This window comes from Astyanax mexicanus, chromosome 9 (assembly GCF_023375975.1).
Source record: "Astyanax mexicanus isolate ESR-SI-001 chromosome 9, AstMex3_surface, whole genome shotgun sequence".
In the NCBI taxonomy this organism is placed as follows: Eukaryota; Metazoa; Chordata; class Actinopteri; order Characiformes; family Acestrorhamphidae; genus Astyanax; species Astyanax mexicanus.
Genome location: NC_064416.1, coordinates 14,617,900 through 14,639,642, shown reverse-complemented (window position 1 = coordinate 14,639,642; position 21,743 = coordinate 14,617,900). Strand labels below are relative to the sequence as shown.

Below are 21,743 nucleotides of genomic sequence, written 5' to 3'. Positions count from 1 at the left end.
AGGCTTGCAGAGTTTAGTAGAGTATATCTGCAACAAAATAACATGCTGGATCAATTAGATAAAGACAAAAACACATAACATAATTATCAGAGCATTTTTTATTATTCAACTGACAACAAACACTGCGATATGGAAAGAGACAAAGGTCTTAATTACTAATGCAACATACTCTTTAATAATAAGTATTGTAAGATAACCCAGGTCAAATCAATGTTGGTAATATTGCAATTTCTGTGATCGAAATTAAATAAGGTGATATCTTGAACATTTTATTAAGACTAGTTTCTAAAAATGTAAGGTAAACTAAAAAATTAGCTGCTACAAAGATAAAAACAAAGATATATCTAATGTATATCTGTGTATGTATTGTAAATGACAGAAAACATTGATGAAATGTTGTGTTTAAGTGTGTAAACAGAGCAGAACTAGTATTGGTTACAGTTTCTATGATGAGTGCTCTAATGCTGTTGTGTTTTTTAGTGTTTATAACCCCTCTGACCTACATCTGTCTGTTTATCCACACATCCAGCAGCAGAAGGTGGTGCTGTGAATGGGACTTTCGATTTAGCTAAAGCCTATTATAATACTACCATGTTTACACCCATGTTTACACTGCAGCAGAAACATGACAAAATTTGGCTCGTCAATCCAGTCCAGAGCTGAGAATGTCTTCACCAGCAAAGCATTTTATATTTAACTCCTAAGATATCAAACTAAAACTTTTTAGACTTTTAGTTTGTTTTAAAATAGAGTTAGATATTTAAATTAATTGGGATGTGAAAAATATTTAAATTGTTACATTCTTATACATTTATTACAATTATAGACATTTCCAATTATCAGTTTTTAAACCCCATGAAACAATCATCTAAAGCATAGGAGTGCAGATCTACCTAGCAACTCCTTTAAGATAAGAGACCTAACTATGCTCCTCCTACCACTGATCCATTTGAACTTCAACTATTGTGAAGTTGTGATGGACAAGCTTTCCAGAACACTGAAATGCCATAAATGGGCAGTTTAAAAGAGCATGTGGACAATATCTCGGACATCAGCCTTAAAATGTAGGTTTTAAAAGAAGCTGTGTGCTACACCTACTTGAACAGGAATTGTTCTATACAAATTTTGTTCAGTAAAGTTTAGTTACTGTTTCTACAGAAGAACTTACTACGCAGAGCACACACACTATAAGGACAAATGTATTGGGACAACTGCTAGTCAATTGTTTTTTTTTTCTGAAATCAATGGTATTAAAAAAGTTAATGCAGGGAAGACTTACTACTAGATTTTGCAGCATTGGGGAGAGGATCTGATTGCAGTCAATGACAGTAAGGTTAGGGTGTTAATAAGGTCAAGATGTTGGATGATTACCACCCTACATTACTCTCAAATCTCTAACTCATCCCAAAGGTTTTTGATGGAGCTCCATCAATACAGAAAACATAGCTCCACAGCTCAATGTTACTCTGCTCCAGAGAGTCCGTTTCTATTGGCAACACTTCTCTACAAGGATAAGACAAGCTGTGTGCATGTTTGCACATTTGGGTCAGCACTGGGTACAACTTAAGGTAGAGGATTTTTTTCAATAGGAGGGGTGTCAACATACAGAATTAAGACATGGACAGAATTAAGATGATGTTCCTCATCAACAGGCAGTTTCTGCTGATCAGTTAGGAGTCAAATGTCAATGGTATGGCCTTTGATTGCATAGTACAATAACTGAAAAGCAACTATAGGAGATTATTGATCAGTTTATCCAGTTTCACCAGTTTCTAGAAGTCCAAACCAGTGGATTTTCCAGTGCATTTAGAAGTTCCAGTGCATACATTTTATCTCCAGACTTACTGCTCTACTCTGTTCAAAAGTCCATGGACAGGGACCGATGCTGGACGGGGTTGCCGTGGTTCCGCACCATGACTGCGCTGCCACCACGGCTGAACCCGTCTCCTCGTCCAAACATCTCTCCATGACTGAACACATCCCTGCAGCCCATCTCCTCCATCACCCGCTCCTCCAGCCCGTATGCCCCATCCTCCATGGCCTCCCGCAGGCTCTGCATGCTGTGTGTATGCATTTGTGAGTGTGCACCATGGGGCAGGGAGTGTGTGTGTGGCCCGTGGCCGCTCCTCCGGCTGGGATAGCTAGCAAGGCCCCTGTCACTGTGCCCCACTGACAGGTCATCAGAGCACTGAGACAGCTGCTGCACTTTGGCCGCCAGGCCGGCAGGGCAGGCGCTGCCAGGTGCGCCGCAGTGATGCTCGCGGATGCAGCGGGATGCGGAGGAGCAGCGGCGAAGCTTCTGGAAGCTCTCCAGCTCCTCGGATAGCTTGGCCAGCTCATCCGGCACCTCCCGCTCACGCAGGGAGAGGAGCTCGTAATGAGGAGGCTCCAGCACCTCCTGCAGCTCAGCAGCACTGAACAGGCTCTTACGCGGCAACACCTGTAAAGCATATGCACATACAGTACTTATACATAGTTAAAGGAGAAAAAGGGTAAAAGCACACTGCACAGAAAATACACTTCAAAAATGATGAAAAGTAGACTGGTTTCAGATAAATAAAAATGATTATGTTCTGATTAGTCACTGTCCAATGAAAAACATGTTTCTCCAAAACAGAAGCTTTACAGAAGAATAAGAAAACCTTAACTTTCAATAGAAGTAAATGTAAGTACATTTTATGCCTGGTCATTTTGGACTATTTCTATTGGTCCATTCATCAAGAAAGTTTGACACAGTGTGAAATGATGTAGTAAAGTGGAGATTCGTCTGTATATACAAACTAATTACTGGTATTAAAGAGCTCTTTGAAAAAGATCTAACCATGGTGATCCACTCACTTCAAGAATCAAGCCAAACTAAGTTTGTGCCCCAAATACTTACTAAGTAGTCAAAGTTGAGTGTACTCAAATATACGCAGTACATACTAAGTGTGGTTACAATGTACACTATTATCCCAAAATGCAATGCAAAACAAAAAGGGCACAGCTACTCAGGTCTGGAACAATATTAGACAGATAACGTGCAGAACTTGCAGTGATGTGTGTTGGCATAGCAACACTACATTACCTTTTTTCTTAAAATATTAAAATAAGTATACACAACTGGGACACAGCCATAATGTCTGAGGTTTAAATAAGAGAGGCTCCTTCAAAATCCGCTCTGATCATGTTCTAATTATCTGCAGCCTATGAATTACATTTTACAAATGATTTTGATGTGTTAAGTTATATTTCTGCCATCTCTCCATATTGTTTAAACAAAGATCAAAAGTCCATATGTTTCAATTTGTTACAAAAAAAGTCTCGTATAAAACTTTATAGTGAATATCTTATTCCAATAGGATATTCCAATTAAACATTATTTATTTGCTGTTACTTCCAATAAATTAGAATTGATACAAAAAACTTTTTTTATTAGTTCACAAAAATAAAGCACATTAATTATTTATTGCTCATAAAATAAAAAATAAAATTGATTTCATTGATTTCAATAATTCCAAACTACTGTCATGTCTGTATAAAAAACACTTTACTTAGACAAACTCTGCAACTGCAGCTAATGAATAATCTGAAATACAGGGAGTGGTAGTGTTCTGTTCATTTTATGAACTGTCCATATTTAATTTGAACGGTTGAGTTTATAATGAACATAAAAAAAGAAACGGGTCAAAAGATCAGATATAAAAAGTGTAAATCCTCATAAAACGATCAGGTGAGTATCGGTGGGATTTCCGTTGAATCCAGAGCAGAGTGTGTGTCAATTGAGGCAGTGTAATTTGTAGTTTATAGTCTGTAAAGTGGTTTATAAAGCTGATTGAGTGTTTATGATTTTATGCTGTCTGGTTTCACCTTCTTTCTGGGCTGTTTCATCTGCACCAGCACTGATAAGATGAGGAGAAGAAGGACCACACCAGTGGACGCTGCAATCACCGTGCTATGAGTCTTACTCATCTGATGGAAAACACTTTTGGTTTTTGTTTCTAAAAAATAAGGGGGTGGGGGGTTGGGGAAAGGAATGGAAAAGAGTGAGAAAAAAGGAGTAGAGAAAGAACAAAAGGAGACAGAGTGTGCAAAAGAAGGAGAAAGGCAACATTGTATTTTGTTTTTATTATAATTAGTATAGAGAACCCACTCAACCCATTGTAACAGGGAGATTTCCTGGATGCATGTAATTATTGGTTTTAGAATGAATTAATTGAAATAGTTATAAAAATGTGTGCCCCCTGTTTTTGACCCAAATCAAATTCTCATATTAGATTTAATGTACAGCTAAAGAGTTTGTTAAATATGCTACACTTATACCAGCCAATTATATAAGTAACAAACACACATATACAGCTCTGGAAAAAATAAGAGATCACTTAAAAATAATAGGTTTCTTTGATTTTACCAATTTGAAAACCTCTGGAATATAATCAAGAGGAAGATGGATGATCACAAACCATTAAACCAAACTAAACTGCTTAAAATGTTTTGCACCAGAAGTGGCAAAAAGTTATCCAAAAGCAGTGTGTAAGACTGGTGGAGGAGAACATGCCAAGATGGATGAAAACTGTGATTAAAATGTTAATTTCTATTGTTAATGTTAATTCATGTTAATTTCTGAACTCTTAAAATGTTATGAATATTATTATTATGGACATTATTTTAGGTCTGGAAGCTCTGCATTTTTGTTATTTTGTTATTTCATTGTTATTTCAGCCATTTCTTTTCTGCAAATAAATGCTCTAAAAAACAATATTTTAATTTGGAATTTGGGAGGAATCTGTAGTTTATAGAATCAACAACCATGTTCATTTTAATGAAACATATACCTATAAATAGCAAAATCAGAGAAAGTAATTCAGAAACAGTGGTGGTCTCTTAATTTATTCCAGAGCTGTACATGCAAACACCCACACCCCCACACCCGCCAACTCCCCTACAGTCTTACCTTGGCAGTTGTTCTCATCCCAGGGAAACACACAGTTCTGAATACCATTGCACACCAGGGTCTGATTGATACACATGTTGGTGTCACAAAAGAAGGCATTGGACATACAAGGAGCTGCAAACACAACAGCAAGACAAAAGCTGTATTAGATAATGTAGTACCATTAACAACCACATGGTGGACCCATTAACCTGAAGGTTTAGACATACATTATATCCTATAACTATATTTAAAAATATATGCATTAGTACTTAATTATATAGTCCTAGTCCATTTATGCACCTTAAAAATTTGTTTATTCATCTAAACTAATTAAAAATAATTTAATATTAGGCCCAGCACCATCAATAATCATACGTAAAACACAATATGATCAAGTCTATAAGCTAGTAGCTTGTTATTTCTATGAAATTCTGTTGATTTTTTGGTAAATGCACTTTTGCTAACTGTGGCCTATTTTGAGTCCACGGCAACTGTTTTTAAAATGCAGAGTTCCGCAGCAAGGTTGCAGGCAAGATTTTCGATTCATGATTCTTTCATGTAGATAATAGTTGTGCCAAACGTCTGATTTAAAATTTCTGCCTTTTCTTTGGAAGCAGAATGGGAGATTTAGATTTGCCTTTCTAAACAGCATATGAGCTGTTAAGAAGAGTTTTCTTGGTCCTCCAGATCTCAACATCACCTCCACAGTTCCCCTGAATTATGTTAATGAGAATATGAAAATGAAAAGCTTAAAATGTTCTTGGTGCTTTCCAGATCTTTAGACAGCTGCTTATAGGAGCCAAAGTTCAAACCGAAGTGTTAGAACAAGGATTAAAGAGTCAGAGAATTTATTAACGTAGACATTGTTTTTGGCTAAGAGCTCCTTTTTACTGTCGTGCAGCAACTCAAATTTGATAGATCTGAGCTCTTGTAAAACACAATCTGAATCTTTGTAGCTCTTTATATGTCTAACACGTTTTACAGGCCACACTGAATATGATTATATATACTGGAGTACACATACTCATTTATGCCTAGTTTTTCTATGCTGTATTCTTTTCTATACCCATGCGAGTTTGAGCAGAGAGAAATATGTCAGATTTTGAATAGGCTCTCTAAGAAGGACAGAAATGAAAGGTCAAGACTGAAGGAGTACTCACGATCAGCAAAGAAGGTGAAAAGCATGCGGAATCTGCTCAGTCTGCTCGTCTCGTCAGCCCACATTCTGACCACCCCCACTTCATTATCAAGCATCAAGTCGTTCGCAACGGTGCTGCAGAACTTGGCCTTGAGGTCCTCAATAGCATTGCTGCCATCATACACAGCTACAAAGTTCTTCTTACACTCGTTGGAGTTCTCCAACTGATACTCCAAGAAACGCAAAAAGATCTGTAAGAGAAAGAAAAGAGGAGTGAGAGTTGAATGAAAGAAAGAGATAAAGTTAAGATAAATAAACTGGGGTAAATCAGTGCATTACAGGAAGTTTGATGTCATCATATTAAAACCACAGGTTTCTATTCATTTTTTTCAGACATTAGTAAAATAACTGTTGATTTTTAAAGAGCATACAATGTGTAGCTGTGCCAGTGATTTTGTCCATATAGCTACCTACACTGAGATGAAATGTCATGTTAAAATTACCAATAAAAATGGTACAAACTTGGAAGCATTACTTTTACCATGTATTCCCAGTGACATGCATAGGTCTGGGCACCCCTAATCTGTTTGAACACCCACTGAATAGTTACATAATTAAAAGATCAACTGAGGAGCAGGAGAAGAATATAAGATCAGAAATGGGAGTTGAAGGAAAGGATTTTAGAACCTAAACATCCTTAAAAATCTGTTGAATGACCACAAAAGACTTAAGTGCAGCAAATAAAGATTCTCACAGGACTAGAGGCTTTCTGCAGGACGAATAAGCAAGAATTCCCCAAACAAGAACTGAAATACCCTTAGGTGTCATAAAAAGGCATTTAAAAGCTGTGATAATTACCAAGGGGGTTGTGACTGCATTACAAGTTATTGTTTTGTTATTTAGAAACTGTAAAAGATAAACAAAAAAATATAATCATGCTTGATATTTAACTTTGTCTTTTGGAAATCAGATTCAAATCAACAAATATTTTGACCACAGAGCCAAACTATTGCATGACAACAATAAAACTGACATTTACGAGATTTGCTATGATAGCAATATTATGTTTTACACCCAGAGACAGATTGGTGGTGAGGGAAGTTTTATAAGAATGCCTCAGTAACCCTGTTGTTAGGTGGAGCTCGGATAGTCCATATGCAGTCCACTGCTTCATCCGATTTCACTTTATTCTCTTCCTCCACCTGACTGGATCTGATTAAGCCATCGGGCCCATTCAGCTCAAACTGGCAGTCTAAGAGGGATACATAGAAAGAGAGAGGAGAGAAAGGAAAGAAACAAGATAATGAGAAGTGCTCAGGAAACTATTACTAAAGCAAATCCAGATGAGATATCATTAGGCCATTTTCGCAAACTGTGCACCATGCAGAAGACCAAAACTGAACACTCATTAAGTATCATTCCTAAGTAAATGAAAAACAGAAGATTAAGTAAAGATGCCATAATGTTGCTTATATCCTGCTTTTTTGGTATAAAGGTCTCTATTCTCCATGGAAGGCTCTCTACTAGATTTTGGAGCACTGCTGTAAGAATTTTATTGCATTCAGTGAATAGAACAGTAATAAAGTTTGGATGTGAGCTGATTACAACCTCACCAGATCACCAAATTTCCAACTTGGTGCCTGTTAGGTCCATATTTATATGCTCCATAGAGTCAGTCCTATTCTACTGGCTGTGATTCTCTACAGGGACTAGACTGTGTGCATGCTATTGTTTAGTCATTTCAACAAATAACCATGTATATACCATACTAACTCTGAGTGCCCTTAAAAAGTGCCTTAAAACACTAAAAAAAAGTTTATAATAGGGTGATATGCTTATAACTGGTGGTAGATATGCTGGTGCATTTACAGTAACAATGAGAGTTAATTTGTATTAAGTGTATTTTAAAACTTCCAAAATTAGTATATGCCCAACGATAGTTCCAATGATATGAAGCACTAAGTTAAGAGGCCCCCAGCTAAAGAAACATCTCAGCCTGTGAACCATCACTGAACTTAGAGTTCACCCTTAGCTACACTGAGAAGTGATTTGGATTCAAATGTGTAGATCATAAAAAATGCATTACATTAGCACAAATTTGTCTTTCATATTACGTACTTTTGGCAGTTGTGTTGATGTAATATGTTTTATTCATGTGGAAATGGCGTAGCCTACTTTTCTAGTCTCAGCGGCCTCCTCGGTTTAGACTTTGGTGCACCCAAATTTAATCCTTTTCTAACCCAATTTTCAACCTCCATCAAAGGATGCCAAAGGGATGCCATCAATCATACCTTTTCAAACTTTTAAACCAGTAACACAATGTCATTGGAGAGTTAAACATAACTGGAGGAGAACACCAACTTCCAGTTCTTCAGCTAAAAGACGCCTGAACTGCCTAGCATTGTGCTGAATGATGGGGGAGAGGGAGGGTCAACTTACTCAACTCATTATTCCTGACATCTATTCAAATAAATATATATATTTATCACAAAAAATAAATAAATATTAGATACCTGGAATGGGATTCAACAGTCCACCTTCATGGAGATGAAAGTCAGGATCTGCATGTAGTAACAACAAATGAACAAATACAATAAATAAGCAATGAATAAACTAAAATACACTGAATGTGTGTGACAATGTGTGTGCGTTTTGTATTTGCAGGTGCTTACCAACAGTAAAAGTGTATTCCACCCGAAAGCCCATGCCCTCCAGCTCCTCATCACTGGTAAACTTGATCCACATGAAGCGTCCAGTGGAGGCGACTGTCCCGGGACTCTGAGATCCACAAAAACGGTTTATGAGTGGAGAGAAGCCAAAGGGTCCATCACGGATCTCAAGGTGGTCAAACCGGCACTCAAAAGACGGCTCGATGAAGAAATTTTCATCAAACACCAGTTCAATCCTGTTTCTTGGCAGGGCTACAAACAAGAAATGAGAGAATCACTGTTTTTAGAGTGTGTACAAGCACATTCTGTTAGGAGCTAAGTCAGTAGCTCTCTTAACTCTTAACTTTTTAGGCCATATACTACCAATGACCAAACTAAAACCTCCAAGTATCACTTAAAGCCATTTCACAGAAACTCATGTAGTTACCACACACATAGTTATTTACACACATTAATCTAGACATGCAATTCACACATATACACACCTCATATCTTTGGGTAATTGTTCTTCACCTGTTGTTTGAAGCTTGCTTACTTTTGTAGTCTGTAAGTTAGTATAATTAGGTAAGTTATTTAATTATTGTTTCTGGTTAATACAGTATTTTATCCTACTGAGACTCTCAGAAGGATTTAGACAGAGAAGAATAAACAACATGAGAGCAGAAACTTTAGTGAACTGTTGGCAACTGACTGACTGATGTACATTATCATATCTTGTGGCATTCCACAAGGTTTTACTGTAGGACCAATAAAACTGATGTTAATAATGATAACACTGTAGTTCTGAGAGTGAAGGACGGGTTTGAACGGGTAAAGCACTAACCTATGTTTACAAATTACAGGTGAAAACTTATAGATTTTAGTTCTTAATATTTCAATGCAAGCAGATGTTTTTTTCATCTAGTGTACCACCTTCGAGTGCCACCAGTGGAACCCATACACAGTTTGAGAACCAACTGGGGTAAGTAATAAAGGTTTCATATGTATGCGTGTATGCGTGTAAGACAAAGAGAGATACAGAGAGAGAGACAGAGAGAGAGATAGAGAGAAAGTGTGGGACACATACCCTCAAGTACATACACACAGTCTTTGTTAGGTGGGTAGGTGTTGGGGAAGTTCGGGGAGTGGAACATTCCTCCATTGGGGTTGCGTACCCATGACCCACACTGAGTCGGTCGCTTTTTAGATTCAGCCACATTCTCAGACAATGCTGCAACACACACAAACACATACACACACACACACACACACACACAAACAGAGTTATCATCAAAACTGTAATATAAACTCACTGGCTAAAAACAGAGTGCATCAATAAGGAATCAAATAAAATTTCAAAAGTGAAAATATAATTATGATATATATATAAATGTTTGCAATATTAGAGTAAAGGTTTATGGGGAAAACTGTACAACTGAAACAAAAAGTAACCTCTAGGACCCTGCTGAGCTGCCCTGAGCATTAATACAAGATGAGATATGAGATACGGTTGGGTATGGATGCATACAGGTTCTGTGTGTGGTACTGGTACAGGTGCAAACAATATGTCAAAAACTGTCTGTACACCATTATTATTGCTTAAAACACTCCTCAGAAACCACAATAAATTACTTTAAAAAAAGACAATCTAAAGCCTTTGGAATAAATTTTCACCTGATTTCAACATCATCTAAGGGTACATCTTAAACATGCTGCTTTAAACATGCTGTGCAACAACAAAGCCCAGGGAAAAGAGGGCTGCAAGATCAGTTGTAATATCAAATGCAGACAACTAAACAATTTAGGACCTACAATGTGAACAGTGTAGCTATTATTTAACCCCTTAACAGGCCAGGATTTTTGTCAATTGTCTGCCTGATATTACACCACTAAATCCTGAGGATTTCTGTTCAAGCTTTACATAAAAAGCTTTCATGTTTGATAAGAAACATTACTGAAAAACATAATTGTATCTGTAATAGAAAATATAAAGTAAATCTGCTAATGTCAAAATATAATGACTAAAATCCTAAAACTGGCTCTTTCCTGCACTTCATTTTAAAATCAAAATGTTCCTGAATATAACTCAAACAGTCCATGTCCTCCAAAGCTTTAGTTTTGTTATGATTGTTGAGTTTTTACATCTATTTTTAAACATGCAGAATTTGTGTTGATTCCTGTTACTGATCTGGAATTATTAAGTGGAGTAGAGGGTGAACAGGCAGCTTCTCCAAGTGTCCTGTAGGAAATGTCTAACCCTCAAATTGTTAGAATGTAAATAAGGTATTTTATTGCAGAATTGGTTATTGCATTGGTTTGTATCACCTACACCTGTAGTTCGTATACAGGACAAGGCATTTTAAGCAGATATGGACCTACCTTTACCGTTCAGTGTCGATGCAATGCCTTCCTCTAACAGGATGAGCAGAAGCCAAACTGCAAAGATGAAACAGAAACACCAGTACCTTTCAATTTCACAGTTTCATGTAGGCACACACATGCATGTGCACTCAAATTCTTAAACACACACATTTTAATCTTTATCAGCTCATATTTTTTGTTACTGGAGGCTTTTACCACAAGAAGTCTGGAGGAGCTGTCCTTTCAGCACCACATATGAAACAAGCAAGTAATCAATATACAGTAGGTGGAAGGATCCACTCATGTATGCTTATTTAGTATTTAAGCAAGACTTGATTTGTTTCATTTTTTGTATTTTTGTGCCATAAAAAGCAGCTCTGATTTATTGAGACATCCACTAGATGTCTAAAGGTGTTCTGTGGTCTCGAACTTTTTTGATTGATACGGACCACTGCATATGGGGAACGCCCAACAATACTTGTCTGATTTTGTCTAGTGAACATAATTGGTTCTTGGTGCAAATTCTTACACTTACCTATTTGTCCTGCTTCCAAAACATTAACTTTAAGAACTGACTGTTCACTTGCTGCCCAATATGAAGATCCCACCTCTGGACAGATGCTACTGGATCTAGGTAATCAGTGGTTCAATGATTCACTTCACCTGTCAGTGGGTTTAATAATGCTAAGGCTGGTCTGATTCAGTGTTTGTTTAGAGCAAATATTCAGTGTAACATTCACTCATACAGGAATCGCTTGTGTCCATCTGGACTTTAATGTTAATTCAATACTGGTAGATTTTGTTGTGTTTCTTGATCCGTGTGATTAGAAATGTGACAGAGCACTGCATCAGTTTAAGGCAGAGCGAGAGTGAGATAAAACAGTGTGCGTGTGTGTGTGTGTGTGTGTGTGTGTAGAGAGAGAGAGAGAGAGAGAGAGAGAGAGACAGATTGTTTTTACGTCTGTCATCAGGGATCATTAAGTGATCCCACACAGACACACACACATTTGTCACAACAGACTCATGCAGTGTGACTGCACTACAACTGATGCATGACTGTACAAAAATACAAATATGTTTACTAAAGCATGTGTTTACTAAATGTGTAACCTCTGTGAAATATAGACAAAACAGGAATGTACATATATGCTAATTCATAATAAATGTACATTTTAATGTCTACTTTTTAGACATCAGAAAAATATACTGGGGCATACCAAGCAATCATAGAGCACAAATACACTATATGGACAAACATATCGGGACATCTGCAGACTCAAAAATATAGTATATGATATTTAAAAAACATATTGTAGATGGTTTCAGTGACAAGAGCATTAGTGAGATCAGAATGTTAAATGGTCCCCACCATACCTCATCCCCATCTCATCCTAAAAGTACTGGACAGAGCACCATCCTTCCAGAGAACGTAGATACACTGCTTTAAAGAGTTCTGCATTATTGTCAAAACCAATGTGTATCAGCAATGTGGGCAATTTAAAGTGGCTGAATGCTTTCAGTAGAGGGGGATTCCACAAATATTTGATCATACAGCTCTGGAAACAATGTATGACCACTCCATTTTCTGAATCAGTTTCTCTGGTTTGGCTATATATAGGTATATGTTTGATTACAATGAACATTGTTGTTTTATTCTGTAAACTACAGACAGCTAGAAAATTAAAAATGGCTAAAATAACAAAAAGGATGTAGAACTTTCAGACCTCAAATAACACAAACAAGTTTATATCCATACAGTTTTAAGAGTTCAGAAATCAATATTTTGTGGAATAACCTTGTTTTCTTGACATGTTCTCCTCCACCAGTCATACAAACTGCTTTTGGGTAACTTTTTGCCACTCCTGGTGCAAAAATTCAAACAGTTCAGCTTGGTTTGATGGCTTGCGATCATCCATCTTCCTTTTGATTATATTCCAGAGGTTTTCAATTTGGTAAAATCAAAGAAACTCATAATTTCTAAGTGGTCTCATATTTTTTTTACAGAGCTGTATAGTGATTGAGCTTAATCCTAGCCTACACATCTCTTTTAATAGAGTGCTGTATAGTCTAGGACCAGGCTTAATCCCTGTCAGGGAAACCAACACACAGTATATAGCCAAAAAACAGAATGAGATCACCACAAGATGTTCAAGGCAGGCATAACTACACAACACAACCACACAACAGAAAACACAATGAACATTTGTGTTAATTCTGTCAATAGACTTCAACTTCTTTAAAATGATGCACACAACTACCTTCAGTTCCCCAAAGAACCCACCAGTTGAATGCACTGAGACGGGTAATTAGGAAACCAGTGAAATAAAAGGTTTTCAAAAGAAATACATGTGATTAATAACTGAAATCTCTTTAAATAACACTCTCTCTGAGTCTCTCTCACCTGCCTGCATCTCAGCACGTGTCCGAGTCCAGCACCTCTTGATCTCTTGCTGTAGTCTTAAGAGAATACCAGCAGACCAACAGCTGTCTACATCTCATCGACTAGAAGATGCTGAGGCTTTCTTCCAGCACGTCGACATTTCTCCACTGAAAAAAACCCCTCTCCACGTCACCTCAAGAAAAACGAAAATACATGTTTAAACCAAAAGCTCTAAATCAAAATGATGCTGAAGTAAGAGGCTGAGAAGTTCCAGAGGCTGGTCCTCCTACAGCAGTGACGGTCTCTCCGTTATCTGAGTTTCTGAGAGTGAGGATGGACGGCAGAGTGCAGTGAGCGTAATCTAAGACTGTTTAGTTTATTCCCCACCCGCTTTGGGCTAAGCCCCGCCCCTCGAATTACATTGGCCAGTGGTGGAGCGCTCCACAAGCTAACCTTACTGTCTGTATAAGGATGGAGTTTGTCGAAAACGGGTGGGAAATAAAATATCCATACATTAGGTGCTAATAATGATCCCCATGTTCACTTAAGACCTTACTAAAGACTACTGTGGTGTATAGAAGCTTTTTCATAAACAATGTGAGACAACACTGTGTATCCACCTACTGCCCACTCTATAACACACTCCTAGCTAGCTGTTCTACCAAACCAGAGACATGTAAGCTCTGAATCTATTGGTGCACCAATTGGGTCATCTCTCAGTGTTGGCTGTATAATTCTGGTTGGTGGTCTGTACTCAGTTCAGCACTTTTACTGAAGTGTTTAAAAACAGAGATGTATTCAGTACTAGAGACCCAGACTTGAGATAAAAGTACAAGTGTTATATTAAAAAAGTGACTTGAGAAAAAGTTGAAGCGTTCTTTAAACACCACACTTAAGTGGAAGTACTAAAGTGTTCATCATTTTTTGTACTTAAGTACGGAGCCATCATGTTAAAAATGCATGGAAACAACTTATAAAGGCATGGAAATGAGATCATAAGTCGTGGCCTTGACTTATTAAGGTGTTGGGACAAGATTCTAATGCATAATTTTCTCCCATTGTCTCCCCAATTTACACAGCCAATTAGCCTATCACTAGTGATGGCTCAACACCAGGAGGGCGAAGACTAACACATGCCTCCTCCGACACAAGTAAAGTCAGCCACTGCCTCTTTTTGAACTGCTGCTGATGCAGCATTACCATGCAGCATCACAGCGCGTTTGGAGGAAAGCGCAGAGACTCAGTTCTGACACATCAGCTCACAGACTGCTTGCGCTGATCGACATCCCCCTTTGAAGTGATGTGGGCAGAGAGCACCATCTACCCACCCAGAGAAAGCCAATTGTGCTCCCTCGGGGTTCCGGTAGCCGAAGGGTGAATAAGATAATTAAGCCGTGGCCACAGCTTATTAAGGTGTGGGAACGAGATAATTGAGTCATAGCCAGAGAATAACAAAGCTTGCTTTTCTGTAAATTAATGCTAATGAAGAAACTGAATATCATATCAAAGCTTCAATCCAAAGATAATCTTTAGTAAGAAAATTGAGAGTGAATTGGTTTCTTTTTATTTTCATCTTGGAATGAGTTATGGTGTTTATTTTGGAGTCTCTTGCAGTGAGACATTGTATAATTCTAAGTAAAAGACACTTAATTATCATACTAAAAGATAATGGGCTCAGATTCAGACAGTATGCATACCCGTTTACCTTCCTTGTGCAGTCTGCTTTTAAAAATCTCATTCCCATGCATTATCTTGTCAGGATCTCGTTTCCACGTCTTATTTATCTAGTTCCCACGCATTAGGTTCTCATCCCCATGTCTGAGTGAGTCATGGCTATTCATTATTTTTTTTAAAGGATATCACCTTAGGGGCTTCGTACCTTAAGTATTGCAAGTAGTTTATTCTAAAATATACTTCTCAAGTATTGACAGTAAAAATGTTGGAGGATGAAATGTAAATAAAATGAAAAGTGGTTTTAATGAAGTGGCTAGTCAGTGAAGTATGGTCATTATCAATATCCCTGTAAGAGGAAATCTTAACCAAAGCTGGAACTAGTTGAGTCATATAGGTAATATCAATCAGACATAAAATGAACACCACTGACAGGCATAGTATATAGTACGGATTAGAAAAATGTTTTAGTGGCAAAAGGGATGGATACAATATTAAACAGGTGTTTTAATGATGTATTTAAAATAATCAATGTGTGATGAGTAATGAGTTCCAGATCCTCTTGCAAATACGAAAGCAAGTGGAACTTTTTCTTTAAGACGCTTACTCTGACACATTAAATCAAACCTTCTGGAAGGGGAGTGAAGTTAATGTTTTTTTTTTCTATTCATAAATAACTTGCGGTGCAACTGTAGCAGTGAAATGAAGCACATTTGCAATTCAAATAGAGCCAATAAACTCTTTGCTTTCATCTCTGACAGCGCATCCAACTCCATCACCTGAGAATAGAACCTTCTGTCACAACAACACAAAGGCTGCTCATCTTCACTCTCATCAGCAGGCTACAATGTCTAAACCAGTATACATATCAACTTCAGTGATTTTCTATGTGTGTCTAGAGCTTCTCTTCTCAACATATGCTTGACTTCTGCATGGAACATGCTCATACAACATGCATTTAAATTACATATATATACATGTACAATAAAACATCAGATCAGTAAAACGTTAACTCCCATATTAACGTAACAGATTTAAAGCTGTTATTTTTACCACAGGGTCAAATGCCTCTGATCTTCCAGCCACACAAGGAACAGAGGGAGGGCACTGCACCATAAGGACAAGAGGAAAATGAATTCAGCCCCTCTAATCCTCGCATGGGACTTAGACCATAGAATGGCTCAGACTCATTTTATGGATTAGAAAGTTTTCTTCAGAGCAGGATCAGATACAGCATCATGTAGGAAAATATGTACATTTACAAGAACATCCGCCTATAGATCAGATCTTTACTACCACAGATTTACGCACTCCCTCATTAAGAGAGAGAGAGAGACAGAGAGAGAAAACACAGAGAGACAGACAGAAAGAGAGAGACAGAAACAGAAAAAAGTGTTAGAAACATACAGGTTGGTAGATAGGCAGATAGCTAGGTGGACAAGAAGCAAATATATAGACAGACGGACATAGAGGCAGACAAACGGCTAGATGTATATAAGTATAAATAGATGGTCAAATAGATAGTAACAGTGATATACCAGCAATAACAAAAATAAATTTAACAGAAATTGTTTGTTATTTTTTTAACAAACAGTTAGTTTATGTAAGAATCTGGTAAAATATATGTTGTATATTCTAATGCATATATCTTATAAAATCATAAGAAAACCACATTTCACATTTAATAAACATTACATTACATGAGATAGGTAGACAGAAAGACAGCTAGACGTATAGACACAGACAATTGACAAATAGAAAAGAGGACAAACTGTACAGGCATGTTTACAATAAGGAGCTGTGTAGCTGTGTGATGGTGGAGCGGGCGGGGGGGTGGGGGGGATCTGAGACAGCACGAGGCAGTCTTATAGAATCAGTTGATTTGAGTTGATCGCACTCGTCTAGTCAAGTGAAGGAGGATTAAGAACAGAGTAAAATCTTTTCCTTAATCTGCTGCCTTTCTCTCTTCCTTCTACAAATAAAGAGTAAAAGAGAGAGTGAGAGAGCGAGGAGAGAGTTTGCTAGTCTCTTTACTGTCAAAACAGCCTGAATACTGACTCCAAAAATACCTTTATTTTATTACAATAATAATAATATTAACAATAATAATAATAATTATTATTATTGTTAATATTATTATTATTGTTATTATTATTGTTATTGTTATTATGATTATTATTACAGTGTCAGCAGATGTTTCACTGATGACCAAAAAAACTATACTATATTTACCAATAACCAACATTTTAACTAATATAGCTTTTAAAACACTAGACTGTATAAATAGACATATTTATTATATATCTGTGTAAGCGTAAGTTCAGGTAGAAGCAGTATTTAAGTGTATGTGTAAATATATAGCCCCCACCCTCCTCTTTCTGAGTATTAAATCCTTGGGAAACTCAAGGTTCAATGGAGCAGGGGCTTATACCAGGGGTCTTACATTCTCCAGATTAATCAAAAGCATCTCATCCTGTTTTTCTCTCAAATAATCATATCCTCTGTACATCTCTACACACACATATGCTCACAACGTCAGAAACACCGGACATGTGTAAAGCTCAGCCTTTAGGAGAATGTAAACTCAAAACTGACGGATAAAATCATTTCTAAAACTAAACCCAACTAAACCCCACACTGAACCCAACACTAAACCAGCACAACTTCAAACACAAACATATTTCTGCATATTTCTCCCACAGGGTTATTTATCCCACAGGGTTAAATCCATGAAGAACTCAGGATTAATTTGCAAACATCTGACAGAACATTCAGCTCAGTACATGTAACACATACACACACGCATGCATGCACACACAACGTGAGCTGATGCTAGAGGCCACCTTATGGCATTCTTAGGAGTGTTACAGCTGTATATACCTAATGAGAGAAATAATCAGGATAGAATACGAGTGATATTTTGACAAGGACAAATAACAAAACACTGTGATAAAAGAGAAAGAAAGAAAGAAAGAAAGAAAGGCTAGTATAGCACGATTCGTTTCTAAGCAGCCTACCATTTGTTTTGTGAGGTTCTGTGAGTGTGCGTGTTTGTGTGTGAGAGTGTGTGTTTGTGTGTATGTGTGTGTTGGAGAGTGTGTGACAGACTTCAACAAATCTCTCAACATCACTCTCCAGGCTGAGAGTAATCTCAGAATATCTCAACACTAGCAGCAGCACAACTCACACTCCTCGCCAAAACACACACACACACACACACACACACACACACACACACACACACACACACACACACACACACAGACATACACCCCATTACATCACTGTAACAACAGGGCAAAAGCACTGACTTGATGTAGAGCCGAGCCTCAGTCCTGACAGATCTTTAACAGTGACAGTGACTAAACACCCTCAAAATCAGCAGCAATCAGTACGGACACTCGCCTAAATATCATCACTGTCCAAAGAAATGTATCCTCAAAACAACAACTTTAGAGAAGAGAGATAACACCTTCTTAACTCGATGGGGAAAAAAATATTTCATTTCTATTTGTCCATTCATCAAGAAATTTCAACAGAGTGTTAGTTACAGTTTGTGGGTTACACATTATGTAATAAACTAAAAAAATGTCAAAAAAGGAGTTGTTTTTATAGGACAGTGACGGCATACTGTTCCAGTTGTTTTAAGTACAAAGAATAAAGCAAAAAATAGTTTAAACTGTAAAATATCTGACCAAACTTGAGGCCAATTTCCTGACAATAAAATGCACAAGTCTTCAGACAAAGCAGACAGACAGATGTCGATCATCCTTATCAGTAGGATATTAACTGCATTCCAATGGACTGTCCTATAAAAACTCTTCTTCTATTTTTAGTGGTTAGTGGTAACATTTGAAACAGTCTCACAATGCTGTGTGGTGGCATCATTAGAAAGGTCACACCTCTTGCAAATGCATCACAAAACTTGTGTGCTTTTTCTTTCTTAATGGAAAGGAATTATTTCTAATAATTATTTTATAATGTTATACTATTCCCTAACTTGGAAGCCCAATCATTCAATACCTGTTCATATGATTCCCCCTATCACTACTAATGTTCCTAAGATTAGGAGGGTGAAGATTAGCCCATGTCTCCTCCAATGTGAAGGCAGTCACCACTCTTTTTAAACTATGGCTTATGCAGCTTCACTGGGCAGCAAGCTTGCATATAGGAGATTGTAGCACCCCAGCTCTGATTAGTGCTGGGACAATATTTTGATATTGCAATATATTGTGTTTGGGTGGAATATCGATATGTTGACGTAAACATTTTAATTTTTCACAATTTTCCTGGTGGTGAGAACACGAGGGCCTGGAAGGATACATCAGTTGCATCCTCGAAATCGCTCTGAACAAAGCTGCATCCCTCACAACATCATTAGGAAGACGTTCACTGCAACTGTTGCATGTTTATTTGAAATGAAAGACTTTTAAGTAGCTCTGAGAGGGGTTTCAAGTCTTCTCTAATTTAGCATTCACTCAGAAGTCTGCTAAGGTCAGCTCAGTCACACACACACACACGGGGAGAGAGAGAGAGAGAGAGAGAGAGAGATTGGTGCTGTCTCAAATTCACCCTCCCTTCCTCTTGACACAGATGTTTCCAATCATCCCTGGGTATTTACTCTTTCTGCCAAAACCTCCTCCTAAAACAACATGGCGAAAAGAGAGAGAGAGAGAGAGAGAGAGAGAGAGAGAGTGAGAGAGACATGAAGGGATATATAGTGTTAGGACTGATCTCTGCCTCATCTTTCAATCACTCTCATTACACAACCAGACATCCTCTCTGCTCTGGAGTTGCAGCTCCTCATACCAGCAACTTCACCAGAGAGATTAACCAGGAAAAGGGGAGAATAAAGTAGGCTGTTAATAAAAAAAACACACAAAAGCAAACCAATCAAACATGGGAAATCCAACCAGCCCTTTCATTCTAGAGTGGGGACCTTTACTTCTGCAGCAATGAAAAATAGCTCTTTATCTCCATCTAGTGGACACCCTGATCATCCTAAAGCAGATAATACTGAATAAGTCAGTGCTGTGTAAAGAAGACACAGCAGGGTGAAGGAAAATATGTCAAAGAAAGCATAACATTCATATCATTGACATGTAAAGTACAAATTGCACCTGTCAAAGAGTGGATCTACAAACACTGCCTGACCCAAAAAAAAATTCACACACTAATATTTTATTAGACCACCTTTAGCGTGAGTTTATACACTCATTCACTGTGGCATTGTTTCAATAAGCTAATGCAATGTCACAACATTTATTTCAATCCAGTGATGCATTAATTTTTCACCAAGATCTTGCAGCATTAATGATGGTAGAGTCTGACCACTGCACAAAATCCAGCACATCCCAAAGCTTCTCAATTGGGTTAAGATCTGGACTCTTAGGTGACCAATCCATGTGTGATCCAAATGATGATCTCATGCTCCCTAATCCACACTTTCACAATTCCAGCCCCATGAATCCTGACATTATCATCTTGGAATATGCCCGTGCCATCAGAGAATAAAAAATCCATTGATGGAATAACCTGATCTATATTCAGTATATTCAGGTAGTCAGCTGACCTCATTCTTTCAGCACATACTGTTGCTGAACCCAGACCTGATCAACTACAGCAAACCCAGATCATTTACTTAGTTGAATCCAGGTGGAGACTTTTTTTGCCAGGCAGCGTATTAGACAACAAGTAAAGAGGACGTTCTGGAAGTTGATGTGTTGGAAGCAAGGGCAAACTGTAAGAATCTGAGAAGAACCAAACTGTGATGGCCAAACAAGACAACTGGTTCAGAACATCTCCAAGCAAAAGGCAGGTCTTGTGGATTTTTTCTGGTATGCAGTGGAGAGTATCTAACCATACCTGTCTGTAGCCATAGGCTACACTTGTAGTTTTTTTGGAATTATTTTCATGATTATAAACAGTTCTAAAAACACTGGATTGCACTACTTGCTGAAACAAATAAAACACAAACAGCTTATTTTGGAATCATGGAACCATGCCTATTGCCATGTCTAGTGGCTTAAGGGGTACACAGACGCCATCACTGAGCTGTGGAGCAGTGGAACTGTGTTCTCTGGTATGATAGACGGTGCTCCATCCAATACTTTTGGGATGAGCCGGGGAGTTGGTGTTGATGTGGGACGGTGATCATCTTAGACATAGGCCTGTCCTTATAATGAAATGTTCCACTTATCATACAATTAATGGACATAACTTTAATCAGTTTTGCTTACCTTAATGTACTTCATTGTGTTTCCTTGAATGTTTGTTTCAACAATATTTTAGCCAGTCGCCCAATGACCAATTCTTTAAGAACACTGTCCAATACACACAAAATACTTCAACAGTTGAAGATTTTTTTTTTCCTGTCCCAAACTATTATTAATTATAAATAATTATAATTGCATTGTTATACCATCATATCACCATTATATCAGTAGCATTAAATGGTCCTGAAATGACAATAAGACTGCAGTTATTTTTGGGATAGTGTATTCATAAAAAAAGAGGTAGTTATCCTGACAGGCCTTCAATAATGCTTTTGTCACTGAATGCATTTAAATCCACACAACAGTGCTCCAAATCTAATTGAAAGACTTTTTTAATACTCTTGATTTCAGTGGC

At 37.6% G+C, this 21,743-nt stretch overlaps 1 protein-coding gene across 2 annotated transcripts; it reads right to left on the bottom strand.

Moving 5' to 3' along the window:
* Positions 1-80: 80 nt before the first annotated feature.
* neto2b (neuropilin (NRP) and tolloid (TLL)-like 2b) lies at positions 81-15,360 on the bottom strand. 2 transcript variants are annotated; one of them, XM_049483463.1, is made up of 10 exons: positions 13,464-15,360; positions 11,081-11,137; positions 9,803-9,932; positions 8,726-8,974; positions 8,567-8,614; positions 7,178-7,305; positions 6,076-6,304; positions 4,934-5,047; positions 3,850-3,980; positions 81-2,440 (listed from the first exon to the last, which is right to left on the bottom strand). In XM_049483463.1, the coding sequence occupies exons 3-10, from the start codon at positions 9,918-9,920 to the stop codon at positions 1,859-1,861; spliced, it is 1,599 nt and encodes a 532-aa protein (XP_049339420.1). In that variant the 5' UTR covers positions 9,921-9,932; positions 11,081-11,137; positions 13,464-15,360; the 3' UTR covers positions 81-1,858. The 2 variants fall into 2 exon arrangements, with proteins under 2 accessions (XP_049339420.1, XP_007244154.3); XM_007244092.4 differs by having other exon boundaries at positions 9,789-9,932; positions 13,464-14,967.
* Positions 15,361-21,743: the final 6,383 nt, after the last annotated feature.